This window comes from Styela clava, chromosome 4 (assembly GCF_964204865.1).
Source record: "Styela clava chromosome 4, kaStyClav1.hap1.2, whole genome shotgun sequence".
Classification (NCBI taxonomy): domain Eukaryota; kingdom Metazoa; phylum Chordata; class Ascidiacea; order Stolidobranchia; family Styelidae; genus Styela; species Styela clava.
The window spans coordinates 11,043,368-11,061,770 of record NC_135253.1 but is presented as its reverse complement, the minus strand read 5'-3'; the positions used below and the strand labels follow the sequence as shown (position 1 = coordinate 11,061,770).

Sequence of the window (18,403 nt, the reverse complement as noted above, 5' to 3'; positions counted from 1 at the left end):
GAAATGCCGTAAACATATGTATCCACAAATGTTATATAAAAAACTACAATATTCATCGAATTTGATATCATCAATTCGTGTGAAATAAAATTATGAATGAAGTAATATGTTACAATGGTACTTTTCGTGGGCGTTTATCAAAGTCCTGGTATTGGGGAGGACCAATGACGCAAAATATAATTAGAGATATATGTGACTGTAATTACTAAATGAGCGAAACTATATTTTTTTCTATATTCAATCAAACTATACATTTATTTATGACTTTTTGAATTTTGAATGACTAAATTAAAATAAAACACATTTTCGCTTTCATCATGTTCATAAATATCGAATTCGAGATTAAAAATAAATTATACATCGTCTCCTTCAAAAGCTGGATTTCCGAACGATACTCCAAAATCGCTGTTCAAAACGCTTCTTATGTTAGCAACGTCCTGTTGTAATTGTGCTGCTTTTGGGTTATTAGGATTGTCATCAGTACTTTCAAACTCTGGTCCTGGTCCCACCTAAAGCATAGAACACATTTATTTATTTATATTAAATATGCGATGGTGTCTTTTTGTTGTTAGAGATTATGAAATTAAAATAAGTATCTATAAAATTTAGTTTACTATCAACATCGTCTTATATACTGTATATTTCCCGGTGCTATCTTAGTTTCATAATTTCATATTTCATCGCGACTTTTTTTGAGGAAAGGGGTATTTTCAAATATAATTGCTTAAATCATTGGAAATGAATTAACAAATGGGTTCATAAATAATAATAATCAATTATAGTGTTTATGACATTTTTTGTCGAAATGAGAAAATGAACAAAAATGCATCACCGACGTACAGATTTTATCTAAATTTTGATGAAATAAAATGGAGACTTTTTTGCGGATGTGCGAAGGGAACAAACACCCCAGCAGTCGCGCATAATCCAGATAAATTGTTATTGTAGTCTGGGGTTATTTATCACGAAAATAAAGAATGATGGAACACGAATATACATACCGTAATGTACAAACAATATTAATCACGTAAAAATGCTATTTTTCATTATTTGAAGCAAATAATTGAAAATTATTAATAAATCAAAATTTGGAAATTAACGACTGCCAATATTTAACTGCATTATAAAATCATCAAATACCTCGGTGACTGATGGAAACATTTCAGTATCTCGGTTGTTAACGTCTTTGTCGTTGAGAGTATAAGATAAACGAAATTTCTTTCCTCGTAACGGAGCACTGAAATGCACAAGGCGGATATTTCGTGACTAATAACCCATAATTTGAAACGAAAAAATGTGCTGTAAATTACAAAAAATAAACTAAAAATTTAGTACATTTTTGAACTAAAATCTACCATAGGATTACGCGAACTTTCACCTACTAATGAACATTTAGTAAAAAGCTTTTTGTTTAAGTTTCGGTTGACAGAACATTAACAATATAGTCAATTATCTGATGAGTTTTGAAAAACCCAATTTTGTTGAAAATTGGTAAAGCTATCGATCACGTAAATTAGCTTTCATCAGCTTGTACACGGAAAATAGATAAAGCGCTTTCTTCAAAATGCAGCTCTGCGCTATAAATATGACATTAATTAGTGTCGCAAAGCTTTTCGCTAGATCGCAACTCAAGAAGCAAATTTTCGTCACCCACGGCTTTACAGTAACCTAATTGAGTAATCACTGGGGGCACGTTTATATGCCATGCGATCATCCAAGCGGTTGGCGTATTGGTTAGTCAAACTATTTTATCGTTGAAGATTAATTAAATGTGTAATAAGGTTCAAATCCTGGATAATCCAGCGGCCAACCTAATTCGATTACAACTATACCAAGCGAATATACCAATCAACTATAAAGGATAGGCAATAAAAATACTATCGACGTATTTCAATTCTTTGGATGGTTTTATTTGTGTTTATTTTTATATCCAATACTCTAATCCTAACTAATCGTTATAAGTTTCACTCGGTAAAATAATTGCTTAACAGTTACGGGATAGAATAACCGTTATGCTCGTTCCATAGTATATTGACCTATTACCTACACTCACGTATATGCAAACACAGTTTTCATCTCCATTTTAGTGCCTTTCTCGCACCATTATCACCCCGGATTGTTTTGTAACAACAAAGATAGCGCATTAGTGGTTGTATCCCAGTCATTTTGCAAACTCGATTAGGACTCAAAATGGGATTAGCAAAATGTCAAAATACATTTTTCATTTATTCTTATCAAAACTCTTAAGTGTATAAGCCGTACAATAGTACGTTTTGAGAGGTATACGCATAGTAAATTTTTTTTTATAGATTATCATATTATTTTAGCACATATTGGTAGCTTCTCACTGGCATCCCACGATTAGGTTTTTGTGTGAGTGTAGGTGGCCCGCTTAAAATTAATACTGTATATTATGAAACATCGTTCTAGCTAAGGCGATACTGTGAACTTCCCCTTACTGCCAATATGCAGACAGATTAGGAACCGTTTGACATTTTCTTTTTAATTCAACCATAAAAAACATAACTTTGCACCATGACTTTGAATTCGTGCTATCAGAGCTACAACGTAGATTGCGGTTTTTTTATGCAACACCAACTTCAAAATTGAATTTCGCTGAAGCTGCAGAATTTGAAATTGAAGCTTTTCTCTACAACCAATCATGTTATGAGGATGATAATACGGCTTCCCACCTAACGAATAATAACCTTAAAAGGTGGATAGCTTTGAAATCACCAAAGCGAAAAACCAAATAGGTCTACAAGTGATTTTTTCGCGGATTTTCATGAAAAATAGATAATGAATATCTGACAGTGTTGAAATTCCGCCAATCCTTCAACCATTGAAATTTTGAGTTTACTGATACACCTGCGCTTTTCAAAACGGTAAACAGAACATATTTTAAAATATTTCATACTTCAAAAGTATTTGCTGTTAACGCAGTTATCAAATAACATAAGAGAATTATATGACCGCCGTATACCCGCTCTTCGGAATTTAATCGGTCCTATGTGCATAAAAAGAATGCCTCGTGCATTTCCCTTCAAAGCAATTGATGAGCTGCTGACTGAATGCGGCTGTTCGCTGTTAGGACATTATTTTTTATTTATTATCTAATTCCAAACAATTTAGAACTGATTATGTGCATTTTATATAAGTTGTTTTCTTTCTATTTGAGGCTACATTTTTCATACATATATGAACTATAATTTAGAGGTTCCGTCCGCTTCCGGTATCTAAATAGTTACTGAGCATCTTGAAAATGATGTGATCGCGTGAAAATTGTGCAATTACGATGGTTTGTGTGAAGTATTTTTTGTGCGAAACACTGGGATAATTTTAATGGCTACTGATATCGACGTACTACTACACAAACTTGCACAGAGGGAGTATACTATGACAGAGTAAATTTTTTATTTTCGGAGCGAAATTTAGCTTTTTGTTTTAGATGAGTCACTGCCGAAATTATCGGCTTAAATTTTATGCATTTATTCCATTTTCATACAAAGTTACCCGTTCAACTCATCTCTATCGCCTCCAGGTTCTCAAGAATCCTTGAGATCCTGGAGATACTGGAATTGCTATCATTTTAATTCTTCTAATGCATGATATTTTAATTGTGTTTTGTTTCGACATCGTTTTAAAAACGAATTCTTGTTTTAAAACTGCAGTCTTCTATCGCGTCTCGACGACCGACTATAAAATATTCAGCGACTTGTTAAGAATCTAGCGATAATAATACATGGATTCGTATTTATATGATTACACGACAGTATACCTTCGTAGCACATATAAAGCAAGTCCCATCAGCACCAAAACTCCCAACAATGTTCCGATGACAATACCCGCAATAGCGCCACCATTCAGTCCTCCATTTTGATCTTGTCCTGGACCAGATGACTGCATTGTTATTGAAGAAACACCAAGAGAATTATCAGCTGAACATAAGATAATTTACACTATTACACTATTGTCGGCATTGTCCATATATTTTATTGCATCTGGGTTGCACCCAGACCTCAAACTGCAATTACATAATAGTATGATTCAAGACTTCAACTATCGGGCCATCGCGCTCTGACGGAGCTTCCGCGGTAACGGCGATTTTGCTGAGGCGGCGATTCTAAGTTGAAATTGTAATAAACGGGGTCCCCTGACAATTTTATTGGGATGCTTATTTTTTCAAAAAAAAAACTTGAAAATCACAGATTCAATTTTTAGTAAATTTTAATGGTTATTTTCATATTTTAAAGTGTTGCTGAACATCTATTTCGCTTAAAGCAACACCACGATTTCATAAACTCGCTGTTGGCAAGAAAAGCGTAGCTTTCTCGCTTTGTGGTGATTTCTGGGAAAATAAATTTATATTATGTTTTATATTTAATACTTTAGTTTTGCGGCCATAAAAGCACAACATTCGGTTTTTGTATTTGAGGATATTCTTGGGTCGCGAGACAAAAATTATTTTCGCTTGAATAAAAGATTGGGAATCAACGTTCAAACACAGGCAAATCCAAAGATAATAACTTATGTTTTAATATTTTTGACGTTTTGTTTTTCTATTTAATTTTTTGTGAGGTAACTTCAACGAAATTAAAATTGAATATTACTTCTAGCGGTTCCGCGTCCGTATTTCAGCGGATATCGTGCATAGCGAAAGTCGGAAGTTTTTTTAGGGATACGGCAGACTGCGTTACCCGGTACTGTAAAATATTTGATAATACAGTTGTGACTCGGATCATTTGGTATACCAATTCAAGTTGAGACGGAAAGCATGAATCACCATCGTCATGAGACATGGAAAAGTTATAAGACCGGTAGTTCCACAGTCCCAGTATCGTTCAGAATACGATTTTGGGGGGAAAGATTGGTAAAAAAAAAATCGTTTTGGACCACGTGTCCATATATTTGAGCATTGCTCTCATGTTGTAACATTATAACAAATAAAAACTGTATTACGTTCGTAGCCTATTTTTTTATCACTTAGTCTCATTATAGCATTTTGCTCCAAAAAAAAAACATCGTGGTAAATAATACTTACGAGAAGTTAATTCCGAATAAATTTCATTAGCGAGTTTCTTTGCAATGTCACCAGATTTAGAACCTATTTCTTCGTCAGTTACTAGGATTTGAATCTTATCTTGGTCATTCAATCGAACCACTGCAATGAAATCAAACAAATGTACAATTTGTGAAAATGAGGATTTACTGTTAAACAAAATATTAGTATAATAATGCTGTACCGGATAAAACGGAGTCGAACTCATCGAGCATTTTTTCTAGAATTTCTTGCTGAATAGCAACCATGTCCGAAGTGACTTTGGAAATAGCTGCATGGCAACCTTTGTACTGTAATAATATACAACTTGGATTAATTTACTTCGAAATGAACAGTATTTACTTCAATAGAAGTAAAATTTGTCGAATATTGAATTAGGAATGCTATCCACACCATGTGATAGTAAACGTATTCATCAGTATTTTTAACAAAGATCGATCAAGTTTTTCGAACAAGCGACTTATTTATTTGATTTGATTCATAGTGGGTTTTGAATGAATCGTTTCGTAATTTACAGCGCTTTATAGATCAGGTGATTGTCGCTAAATGACTCGTAGGATATATATATATATATATATATATAGTGGGTAGCAATTTAGTAGAACATGAAACAGCCACCTCGGGTTTTGACATGAAACTTTCCACAAAGTCTCTCATGGCTTGCTCAGTGTATGGTGAGGTATAGTTGAAAGTAAGCATTGATCCACATGACGGACAACAATTTCCAACTGCAGTTATTGGTTTTAGGCAGGAAGGTGTAGGGCAATCCATGTTTGAACAAATACGAGAGAAAGTGGCCTAAAATGTACGAAAATGAGTTATATGACTTGCAACTTATACATGTTCACATTAAAAAGCAATATCAACACCACAAGTCAAATAAAGATAAGTATAAACTAATAGTGTTATCTAAAGACAGTATCCGGTGATCGCTGGCGTGTAAATTTGTAATTAATTGCGCTTTCCAAATACTAGACTGCATGTTCACCTGTACATTGTCGGGTTTTAAACAAGAGCATCCGGTAGCGTCTTGGCAACCTGAATCGTCAATATTAAGTTGCCCACTTCCAATGAATTGATATTTGCCTTCCACTACTCTATAGTTAGCGAATCCTGAGGAATCCAGGACCTGGAATGCATAATAATCAAAGTTTTACTCAGTGAGAGATATTAAAACGAGTAAAAAGTTGTTCTCGACCTTGGAACGACAGACTCTACTTTCGAATATAAATATAAGAAAGACAAAGAATGATACTATGCAACAAGTACTTCTGAGTTTTACCATGACGCACAGTAATCGCAACAAACTTGGAATCGTGGCGCATGTTTGGGAAATTGTGATTGACTTTATTAAACTTTATTTTATAAAATAAATTCTTTTATGCTACAATGCTTTACGTATTGTATTACGATATTAGTACTATGAGTACTATATTGAAGGTCTAATGTATATACTATTCGTCGTTATTTCAATGTATATTTCTTGAAGCTTACTCTATCCCAAACCGACAGTCCTTGAACTTGAGTGTTGGCAGAAAGTTCCGTTGTGAACGAATTGGATGTAATGAATTGTACATCATCATATAAACACGGAACCTAACAGATATTAATACATGATTACTAGTATTATAATGTCTATTATTTGTTATTTCACACATGTGCGCTCTTGATGATTCTCTAACTAACCCATAGCCAAATTAAAGCAAATCTTTGAAAAATCTGATTAATAATTAGTATATATATATATATATATATATATATATATTGTTTTTGTTGTATGAAATTGTTTGATGTAATTATAGGTCCGTTATAAAGGCCATAAATGTTCACAATTAAAACTTCAGTTAATACAATGAAATCAGCTTGAAACTTGATTTGACCGCTTGATTAAGCTTAGATTAGATCACTAACGAGCATAAAGATAGTGTTTCAAATGTATTTTAGTCGTAGTTTTCCCTTATTCGTCCATTCACAAGTCAGAATTTCTAATCAGTTGAGTGTACTAGAGATAATATAAACGTTGAATGATATTAAAAGAACCAAGAATGGAGCAAATAAGCAGAAGGGAAGCAATAAAGATGCTATAACCAACTATTACAACCTGCACCCTTAACAATTACGTTGTATTGCTATTAGTTCAATTTATAATCACTTGTAATTAGTTATTGTTAAACTTTTTCTTGCCTGTTCAATATCCAGAAGATCTTGTCGACTAATCGGATTTTGATTTCCATCATATGCTTCCCAATTTCCTGTCTTGAACCAGTCGTCGGCGTCCGAAATGAAATGAACAACTACAAGAAAATATGAACGTTCAGCGATGGGTGCATAATGATCAGCTTTTTAAAGTTAGGAAAACTACTAATCTTCTATTCGCATCTAATTAAAATAGTCAGCCTGGACGCAACGACCAGCTTTTGCGCTCACTAAGTATTTTAAATTCTGACCGTGTGTATGATCATTGTCGGCGCAAGGTGCCAATTCTTCGCTTGTTCCCCAGTTCACATCATCGTCGAAAACGAATTCACCGTTCATCGGTAGTATCTGGAATGTAATGTTTATATAATGTATTTTGCTGAAATTCTACAAAAATAGCTAGATGGTAGTATATTTAACTTACCACTTCAGATATTGTAAGATCCGATTGTACAAAAATAGAAATCACCTAAATATTAGAACACGTTAAATGTGAAACCTGGTAACTGTAGCGATTAAAATCTTGATCATGTAGATATGTGCAAGTCATAACTAGTATATATATATATATCAATTAGAAGGTTTGAAAACTGATTTTTTAACCTAGTCTCTTTGTATCAGACCTTGTTTTTCGTAAAATGGTCTCTGTAAACTAGGCTGCCAGATTGGATACACAAGATCCATTTTCCTAATATGGCACATTTTTACCTGAAGGCTCTGTAACTTACTTTATCGGCTTCAAATTCAATTTTATCTCCAGCACACGGATACCCGTGATCTGCATCTGACCATCTATTAGGATTATCAAAGTTTGTGTTGGCGGTGAAAGTATGGCGATGTGATTCCGACTGGCACCGTTGAACTAAAGTTAACGATATTGATAAGCGTAAAATGTTTTTTATGATATAAAATTAAGTCGTATATTTCGAGCATTGAATGAGACTTGCCAACTTGCAAAACTTTTAAAAACGAAAAAAGTTCGATACGATCTCATTTTCATCTAATTACGAGCCAGAAATTATAAATCTCTAGCATAAGTTGAATAAAATCTGAGAATCTAAATAAAAACGCTTACATAGATGCACCAAACCACCATAGAAAAAAATATCAAAAGTATTAAGAAAATACAACTAAATATCACAATGTTCGAGCGAGTTTCAATGTGAATATGTATTTTGAGTATATGTATAGCTAAATCTTTTTCCTTTCTAACTGTACTAACCTCTTCATTCGAATAGACTGACGAAATTAAATGGCCAATTTATACAAGTATACAAATTGGAGCCTCGAATGCCTATATCGAATCATATCGGGGAAAGTCGTCATGATTCCTATTTTGTAGAATAAGGAAAATAACAATGCAAACACGTACCTGTTAAAACAAGTAACCAAAATACAAAAATATATTTGCTCTCCATACTTTAATTTATAAAGCAGATGCTTCAAACTTCATTGCCACACAAAGAAGCGAAAAATTGTAAATCATTGCTTAGTATTTATTTGGTCGTAAATGAAATATGATGAACAGCGACAGACACCGAGTGACACGTGATGTACGTAGATTCGCGTTACGAAAGGCAATATTTTACTGATAATGACGAAACACTGAATGTGCGCACGTTACATTGTTACAGTCTGAGTCCTTCAAATATCCGATTATCGCTCTGGGTTGATGATAAGTTTTTAATAACGTTTTGAGTAAGGAATTACACCAAAGCATGTTTCGTAGGTTAGATTCACTCATAGAATAAGAAAAACAAATAAGCTGTTGTCTTTACTCTATCTATAGTCTATATATATTAGGTAAAAATCAGTATATACACCAAGCAGACCAGCAAACAGCAGTTGCGATCACTCACATTTGCCCCAATATGATATGATATATTTGCCCCAATATGTTTTACATACTTATCCCGGGGGAGAGGAAAGCCGATATGACGACTTGAACATATTGTAAAGCACGGCCTCTCGTCTGGTTACCAGTCCATTTCGGTTATGGGATTAGTTAGCCAGTTAGGTAAAAAAGAATACCACAATCAAGGTTGTTTCGTGGCAAACATACAGAAATATGGTTGACTACCAGAAAGACAAAAGCTTTAATTGTTGTCGAAAACTAAACATCAGACACGAGTAAACTTGTAATTTGACGAACAAAAAAAAAAACAGACAGCAAAATTCATTTACCCAAGTCATGGTCGCCTTACAGATTATTTAAGTATTCAGTAATATGATATTAAATATATAATTGATCAGCTATTGCTAATAATGAGAGAAGTCCACTGCAATGTATCACATGTACTATTCGGCATTTTATAATATTGCTATATTTGTGCGCACCCAAAAAACAAACAATTGGCCTATCAGACATAGTAGTCAGGAAAAATAAATCAAACAATAGATACAACACCGGGGGTTGAAATATAAACTGAAGATCAGAATCTAATTCCTGCAATGTTTCTAATAACACAGTCATGTTTTTGTTTTTTTTGAGATGAAAAATTTTTAGCAAAATAGATTTATCGTAAAATAACAGAGGGCAATGGGGCAAATTCGATATATCGAACATAATTTCATATTTTCAAAACGTTTGTTCAAACTGAAATCTGATAGATTTGTGTGTGTTTGTAAGTTTTAATTCAATGCATGGATGTGTAATAGATGTAAAAAAAAGTTTCATGCATATTTTTGCAAATATTGGTCATCGGTCATGATTACTATTTTGGCTCGCTAATTTCTTAGTCAGGCTATTTCAGAGTAGGCCGCTTGGAGGTTGGTCGCCCCAAATTTGCATCTCACCAATTGGGCGTTTATGGTCACCATTTACGAGTTGTTAATTGAAATATTTCAGGAATCGAGGAACTATAGACGTTTTCCCGACGCTTGGCCCCTGAAAGATTCTCCTTATATTTTATCATTGCAAAATTTTCAACGCTGATTTTGAGACTGTTTTGAATGAAGAGTTAGCGCTTACAAACTGTCTCAAATGTTCAAAACTATCTTTTTTATTCAAAACAATAAACCACTTGACGCTTATAAATACTGATAGCTAATTTTAGGCTAGTCTATCTCAGCGTTTGCGATATTAATTTTTGATTATTGTAAATAAACTAAAAGTCCCCAGAAGACCAAATGACAATTAAGTTATTTGATTTACAACTATTATCTGGAAACACAATTAAAAACTGAAAAATATCACGCAAAACCACCGAAAAGAGGCAACGTTTACAACCACGCTTGAATATCTGTCTGGGCGAAATAAGTGTCTGCGCGGCGGCATACATCTCAATTGTTACGTCATTGTTAATTTATTGCCGATTTGTAATTGATACGGATATAATCAAGGAAATCGATGCTCGGGGAGACATCCATTGGGTCATACTGTGAGGAGCACTGCATTTTAGTGAATTTTTATTTGACTGCTATTTCATCTTACCATATTAGAACTTTTCTCATATTGAACTATTCCCCGAATTTGACAATAAAGAACTAATAAGCAGTCGGTTTAAAATATGCGAAGTGAGCTATCGGATAGAACCGCTACAACAAAATTAAAGTACTCTCATACAAACAGATATTTCAATCATGTTAGTACCAACACCACTGATTGTGTAACTAGTGTAGATGTTTCAATTATCCCCAGCCTTTCTCATGTGTACAGATAAAATTGTACTTAGTCAGGGCTTCCCAAACTAGGGGCCGCGGCCCTGGAAGTGGCCGCGAAGAGAACACCAATTTTACACAAAGTACCATATATATTGTACTTTTTCAGACTCTTGATTCGAAATACAAATATTATACAAATAGTGTAAAACAAAGATTTCACGATTCCGAGTGATTACATCATCATAATACCGTGTTTTCCCGAAAATAAGACACTGTCTTCAATTTTCTTTCAAAAATAACACTAGGGCTTATTTTTGAGATAGAGAAAAATGAGATTTTTTATTATACAAAATATGAATACCGATTTTCGTTTGCTTATAAATAGCACGTTTTTATTTAAAATAACTGCTACATATAGACTATTAACCATTTGAAAAAGTAGAAAATATTTCTTGCTATCGACTGGGACGCAGTGGTTCTCGAACTTCATCGTATTGTGACGCCCTTCAAAAATATGCTCAAATTGCGACGCGTGAAAATACGTATTGATACCTTTTAATAAAAGACCTTTTTTGCAATGAGTTTCATATAAACGAACAAACAAAACTTAACGACAGTCAGTGAAATCGCAATTAATGGGCCTTGGTAGAAAAGCCTGCTTTATATAAATACGAAATCGCAAAGAAGATGGGAATGCGCAACGTTTTTTGAACCAATGACAAATAATCTTTATCTACAGAAAACCGAATTTCCAGAATTAAACTTTCTTATTATAGTCACATCACAGGTAAGATCGATTTAATCTTTCTTTTTTCCAGTGAAAGTAGAAGATATGGGTTGTTTGAAAGGTTCACGAATCACGAAATTTTGCGACGTCCTAGCAATATTGAAACGACGCACCTCCACGGGATTGAGTCAAAAAAAAAGTTGCGCTATCGACTAAGTCTTTTTTAAAGGCGAGCGCTCATATTGAAATCCTTTTTAAAATTCAGGCTTGGTTTTATCTTCGGGGAAACACGGTGAATGATCGCGCTTGCATAACAATGCATATTCTGATCGTGAAACCCGATTTGCGGTTTGCATAACAATGACGGCTTTAATCGTTAAGCTAGCGCTTTCCGAGGACGATTTGCTGAGTACGCCTCGAAACATATTACACATCATATTTATTCTAAATGTTTTATTGTTTCAAATGACGTGTTTATGAATCAAAGTCATTTTGCCGTTCTATGTGTTTACTTTCTGTACGTAGGGTCTATTGTTACGTAATATAAGAGATAAACCCTGCATGCTGCAATTTCGTATAGGCTTTCGTTTAGCAGTTTATTCATTTGCTGAACCGAGTTCATCAAACTTGAGTGATTTCTTTAGCATTTTAAAGAAAAATTAAGCAGAGATAAAAAAAAGAAACGTTAGCTTTTTGCCTTCATTCCTCGGGCCTACGTGATTAAAAACCTCAAAGGACATTTAGTACATTGTAACGATGACGAATTTGTGTTTTGTTTCGAAGCAGTCTATTTTTCGTGTAGGTGCGCCATGAGTTTTTTCCCTGATAATTTGGCGTCGCACAAAATGATGCCTTATGCTGAGTTTGATCAATAAGAGTGAACAATTCGAGATAAGGACCATGCCGTCGGTAGCCAGACATCGTAATTCATCAATTAGGCCTGTATAAACATACATTGAGCCTTGCTATGCAGCAAAAAGCATTCGTACCCATTACACTGAATAATTGAGAAACGTTAATCTGAATAAATATGTGCTTGTTTTTGTTATTGAGTAGACATGTTAAAGTTGAGAATTAGCTGTGCCAATAAAACATAAAAAATGCATAATTCGAACTGTTTGGCATTATTTAACGTGGACAAGGGCCGCGAAAAATTTTAATATATTAAAAGGGGCCGCGAGCTCAAAAGTTTGGGAAGCCCTGTGTTAGTGTGCAGCAGGACTCTTGAATCGCATACTCTTGTATTATGAAGTGTTTTTTTCAGCAAACTCAGTAATCTGAGGCACCGGCATCGATACCATATATTTGATCATTGCCATCTTGTTTTTCTAAGAATTTGTTTCTTGTGTTGTTACAGATAAATCATTACGAAACTCTAATTTCTAATTTGCTTCGACAAACCCGAATCAGCAAAATGCAAAAAATGTTTTTGTTTTCTCTTATTGTAGCAGCAATATGAAACCAAGGTAAGTGAGTCACAAAAATGTTTGCAAATACCTAATTTTGGAAATTCTGTAGCGGCACCCACAAGCTATAGGCTAGACCCGCTAGATCATTGGTTCTCAAACTGGGGTCCGCGGTCGCTTAGGGGTCTACGAGACAGCTTTAACCTTGGCATAGAAGCACTTCAATTTGAAGTAAAATTTTGATGTCATGCTTTTACTGTGATTCTCCAAATCACGACACGCTCTGCCGAAGACGTTATTACGTAACAAACTTTGGTGAACGTGGCAAGTACCTTAATAATAAATTTAGATATAACGATTCATATGGGAAATTTTATTTTACTGTGATAAGTGCTGGAGAAAAAGAAAAACCACAGTGGCACCGTTCTATCCCGATGTCACTAAGATGGCCCTAAAAACGCTCATTCCATTTACAACAACTTACGAATGTGAGGCAGCTTTTTTTACGTTACTTGCTATTGAAACAAAATGTTGAAACAGAATGTTAAAACGTGAAACATAATTTGAGAGTTGAGTTATCCAAAATATAACCCAAGGTAGAAGCTGAGCAGGCTCATTGAACTGTTTTAATGTCATTCAATCGATGGATGCTTGATATACCGCGTTGCTATTTGTGTTCATTTCTTTGGTGTACCGCGAGTCATCAGAAAAATTGAAAGGGGACCGTTATGCATAATTTTTCAAAAAGTTTGAGAATTACTGGGCTAGATAAATGTAACAATGCTTACATAAAAACGGCATAAAGTTCCTCAAGTATCTGGTACCACAATTGGTGCGACTTTGGTAGGCGATTGAGATCACATTAACAAGTGAGATCGCATACCAAAGCGGCACCCAATATTTTATATCTATACTATATCTGGTGCTCCCGAAGTATTCGTACCAAGATGGCTCACAATCTGAACACAGTATGTGTACTAGATCAGGCTTGTTCAGGTTGTGCGTCATCTTAGTGCGAATACTTCCGCAGCACCCTATACCTCTTTATATCTTTTAGGATTGGCGTTAACTTGTTATGAATGTCTCTACTGCAACTCGGTTAGTTCTTCTGACGTTTCTGAAGTTTGTTCCGACATCTCAGGGCTGACAACAATGTGCATCAAAGTAGAGGGAACCGTATGGGGTGAGTGCTTTACAAGAAAAATATAAGTATAATGAAGGGAAAATAATAATCGTATTTTGGTTACGAATTTAAAAAATTACATATTTTATTAATTACATATCTTCCAAGTAGTCTCTTATTAGGAAATGCTTATTAATTTTACGTTTTCTATAACAGTGTGTTCATTTTATTCGATATTTATATTTACAGGCATTGGCACAACAGCGCGGGGTTGTGGATACGGAACGTCAGAAACATGCAGTTCGTCCTCTTTTTACGGGATTACTGGAACCGTTTGCTACTGTGCCACAGGTACGTACAATGTTGTGGTCTCCCGAAGTACAAGCCCACGAATACTTCTAGTCGGCGTAGCATGATGATTTTTGGATATAATATTCCTAACTCACACCTAACTACGTCGTTAAAAAATTACGTCACTACGACGTCACGCGTTATAGAGCTTGCCAACGTTTAGCCACGATCGTCCAAAATGGCATCTGTGCCGACTATAATGAACTCACTAACGCCAGCGATCTCTCTCTTATTGGTAAATTGTTCGCCCACGCCAACTAGGAGTACTTGTGGGTGCGTATTCCGGGAGACCCCAATGTACAAGCTCCCCAAACCACGAGTTAGGTCACCCAAGTAATATACGAGCAACGGTTACATAATCCCCAAACGACGACGAGGAGCTAAACAATTCTCTCGTATACAATTATATCCACGGGGTTTGAATCTGTCAATCAACGCCGAGTAATCAGACGTGCAAAAGAAATTGTGTATCATAAGTTCTAGGGTTGGGAATTTCAGGGAAAACAGTTTAACCGTTAACCGGGTAAATTTAACCTGTTAACCGCCGCGTGACATTTAACGTAATAATTTATAATTTCAGCTTGTTACGTCACAATGCTTATGAAGCAATTTCGCGAGTTCTTTGCCCGGTATTGCTCAAAATTATTCACGAATCAAGATAGTTTCATGATTGCTCTGCTGCAAGAGATGGACAGCGTGGTTCGGGTGTGTGGAAGTATTTTAGAAATCCTGATTCCGTTGTTACACGTCATTTATGTGACAAATTATTAGTATTCGATGTGCAAATTCTACTTCGAGATATATATCATAAATAAAAACGGCATCAACTGCGCACTTGTTTTATGACATTGAATATCCGATTTTGCAATAAAAAATCGTGAACAATATATTTCGAAATCGACCGAAAACTGATTCTGAATTCATCATTGTCAAATTTCCATAATCAGCAATTTTGGTACTCCCATTATTTTTCACATTTATTGAGTCCTTACCCACACAGTTAGTAATATTCTTTTGAATTACACGCCACAAGAGATAAATTTGCCATGACGTAATCATATTTAAAGAGATTGTACGATATAAAAATCATTTGTACCTGAGATGTCAATTAACGGTTAAAATGTATCGTAACCGTTAATCATCTGAAATCGGTAGACCGGTTAACCATTCCCAGCCCTAATCATAAGCACGATGAACCAAGGGCAGAGACGTGAAATAATTTCATATTCACTTGCCAAATTAATGATATCTGTGTTCACTACACTCTCTTTGTGGGTAAAACCTCTATTTTATATGAACTTGTAATGTTTTTCTTCAGATCTCTGCAACGGGGATGGAGTCAACGGGGATGGAGTCAACGGGGCTGAAGTCAACGGGGCTGAAGTCAACGGGGCTGAAGTCAACGGGGCTGAAGTCAACGGGGCTGCAGTCAACGGGGCTGAAGTCAACGAGGCTGAAGCCGTCAAAATCAGCGTCATGATGGGATCTCTCATTGCCGGAATCCTGGCAAAGATACTGATGTAGCTCTGAAGAAATATTTTTATGAATTCATTTTTATCTTATTTATTTTCGTCAGAAGTGTGTAAAGTATATATTTCTGGATACTTTTTGAAAAGGGCTCAAATTGTGTGTCATCTCAAATATATATGTTGAATTTTGTCTTGAGTGTAATATAAAAGAGGAAATTAGGTCAAGGAAAAGTATGGAAATTGGCATTATTTCCAAAACAAGTATCGCCTCGCATATTAATGACAGATTGTCCCGGGCCATGTTCAGGTCGATAACGTGAATTAGCTAATAAAATTCACGTCAAAATCGTCAGTCACATGTGTAAAATTGTTGACGCGACTCAGACAGGAAATCAATCATTATCAGTCATACATATCATCCCTGGCACTGTGATGTTTTGATAAATATGATTTCGACTGCACCATACTTGGCAGAGGTATCGAGATTTTTTAAACCTGAAAAAAACCTAAAATTAATGGTAATTTTCACGCGTAGCGGCGCGCATTAGAATGTTTACGTCTTTCTACGCGCATTCCCGTCGAAAATATTATCATTTTTTGCATTGAGGGGGGCGTGTGCACTAATAATTAGAGGTGTGACGTCATCAAAATTGCTAATTGAAGCCTTGAACTTAAAAATTCTGTAAATACAATCGTGGATTTTAGAGTAACCATTCTTGCTATAATAGTGATTTTGGTGTTGTTCTGTTGGAAAATAACACAAGAAAACGTTGAAATAAAAATTAATTAATTAGGAATAATTATTAACCCTCTACTAGACACAAAATCTCGCAAGTTCAATAGAAATTTTGGCGTAAATTTTTTTTTTTTTAGATGAGTGCGTTTTACATATATTGCTGAACAGGGCTCTATCACACGCTAATAAAAAGCCATGAGTGAAGCTTTAGGGCCTAATGGTTGACAAAAAAATAACCAAAGTAAAATGGCACCAAGACGATTGATTGGGAAGGGGTTGTGTTAGTTTGCAGCAAGACTCTTGAATCACTTCAGATAGTTATTTTCATTTTTGCTTTATCATCCTTGCGTTATACACATACGGATACACCGACACGAAAGGATAGAAGAAGGATAAATCTTTGGGCCCGTAGAAACCAAAGCGATTGTAAAAGTTAAGTTCTCCGTAGACCAGTGGTTCTCAAACTTTTTAAGCCGCGCCCCCTTTTCAGAATAAGTCTCGAGCCCATCTTAAAAATAACTAACTAACAATGAGCTACAAATAAACAGCTAGGAAGGCTGAATTATGTTTTATTCAAAAAGCACGTTAAAAATACGTGGATGGAACGTAAATAATGTAATAAATGAAAAGTTTCAAACAAAAAAAGGGGGGGGGATCAATTCTAACGAATATTTTTATTTGGCTTCACGCCCTCTCAGGAAGTTGTCTATGCCCCTTTTGTGAGGCGCGCTCCGTTCTTGACAGACGTGGAAAAGTCGGGGCAAGTCAGGGCACATATTCATTACGCATCTGTTTTGATTTAAATTTCTAAATCTTTCTTTGTAATCTATCCTTTTTATTTGTGTTACTGTGCAGCAAGACTCTTGAATCATTTATTTTAGAGTTATTTGCACTTTTGCTACAGCAAAGTCGCATTATATGCATACGGATCCACCGGCACGAAAGATTAGAAAAAGGATAAGTAGTTAGTCCCGTCGATAGCAAAAGTTCTGTTCGCTCAAGAAGTCTGGAATATGTTACAAATGGGTTTCGCTTTTGAGGGAGTTACCTGTATTGAGAGCTCTGTTCCTGGCACACGTGGAAAAGACGGATTTTATTTAAACTATTCTTTGTAATGTATCCCTATTTAAAATGTATAGAACACAGAGGGAACTTAGTCAACCGCATCATCTTAGAAAAGTGAGGTAGCTTAGATAAAAAGGTTTTTAAAAATGTAGAACGGTTATTGAAATCTATTGTTAATTTTATTATATAGCTTGTATGCTTTTAATGTTGAATAGTATCTGTAGAGTGAGTGACTGCAAGTACCTAGAGACGAAAGCAAGGACAAAAAATTCAGATTGGAAGGTAAATGTTTGATTTTAAGTAGGTTGGAGAAGGTTGAAAAAAGGGTACCAAGTATGTGTACCAGGTTAGGATTAGGCCATAATTTTATTCCGAATTTCCCTATTTTTGTTCTATTACGAGTTTGGGGACTGTCTGTGTTAGCCAAGTGAATACCCCCCTGCCCATAGGTTTTATTCCCTTTACACAACTTGATGTAAAGTAGGCGAACAAAATTAGTTACCTCCATATTGGTACATTCTGGAGCGCCGAAAAAAGATTGTTAAAAAAACTTATTTGCGGGCCGCAGTTAGACGACCAATGTCTTAAAATAAAATATAACAGCTATAGCTTTTCTTTCAAAGCAATTGTATAATGTACACGAAGCGCCTCCTGAAGCGTTTTGCTGA

The 18,403-nt window shown here is 35.1% G+C and overlaps 2 protein-coding genes across 2 annotated transcripts; one reads left to right on the top strand and one right to left on the bottom strand.

The window, feature by feature from the left end:
- Positions 1 to 12: 12 nt before the first annotated feature.
- LOC120326707 (protein amnionless-like) lies at positions 13 to 8,733 on the bottom strand. The gene is made up of 13 exons (XM_039393044.2): positions 8,628 to 8,733; positions 7,984 to 8,117; positions 7,680 to 7,724; positions 7,507 to 7,603; positions 7,244 to 7,353; positions 6,554 to 6,655; positions 6,048 to 6,188; positions 5,678 to 5,857; positions 5,244 to 5,349; positions 5,042 to 5,161; positions 3,779 to 3,938; positions 1,141 to 1,237; positions 13 to 509 (listed from the first exon to the last, which is right to left on the bottom strand). The coding sequence occupies exons 1-13, from the start codon at positions 8,671 to 8,673 to the stop codon at positions 354 to 356; spliced, it is 1,494 nt and encodes a 497-aa protein (XP_039248978.2). The 5' UTR covers positions 8,674 to 8,733; the 3' UTR covers positions 13 to 353.
- Positions 8,734 to 12,940: 4,207 nt separating this feature from the next.
- Positions 12,941 to 16,090, top strand: LOC120327119 (uncharacterized). Its single transcript, XM_039393515.2, has 4 exons — positions 12,941 to 13,051; positions 14,049 to 14,174; positions 14,364 to 14,465; positions 15,784 to 16,090. The coding sequence occupies exons 2-4, from the start codon at positions 14,144 to 14,146 to the stop codon at positions 15,987 to 15,989; spliced, it is 339 nt and encodes a 112-aa protein (XP_039249449.2). The 5' UTR covers positions 12,941 to 13,051; positions 14,049 to 14,143; the 3' UTR covers positions 15,990 to 16,090.
- Positions 16,091 to 18,403: the final 2,313 nt, after the last annotated feature.

What these genes read in the sequence shown, in the direction of transcription:
- LOC120327119 (XM_039393515.2), top strand. Translation starts at nt 14,144, where the DNA reads ATGTGCATCAAAGTAGAGGGAACCGTATGGG. An exon ending in AGTAGAGGGAACCGTATGGG is followed by an intron (nt 14,175 to 14,363) that starts GTGAGTGCTTTA and finishes TTATATTTACAG; the next exon opens with GCATTGGCACAACAGCGCGG. An exon ending in CGTTTGCTACTGTGCCACAG is followed by an intron (nt 14,466 to 15,783) that starts GTACGTACAATG and finishes GTTTTTCTTCAG; the next exon opens with ATCTCTGCAACGGGGATGGA.
- LOC120326707 (XM_039393044.2), bottom strand. Translation starts at nt 8,673, where the DNA reads ATGGAGAGCAAATATATTTTTGTATTTTGGTTACTTGTTTTAACAG. An exon ending in GACTGTCGGTTTGGGATAGA is followed by an intron (nt 6,189 to 6,553) that starts GTAAGCTTCAAG and finishes TATGCATTCCAG; the next exon opens with GTCCTGGATTCCTCAGGATT. An exon ending in TTATTCGGAATTAACTTCTC is followed by an intron (nt 3,939 to 5,041) that starts GTAAGTATTATT and finishes TCTTATGTTCAG; the next exon opens with CTGATAATTCTCTTGGTGTT.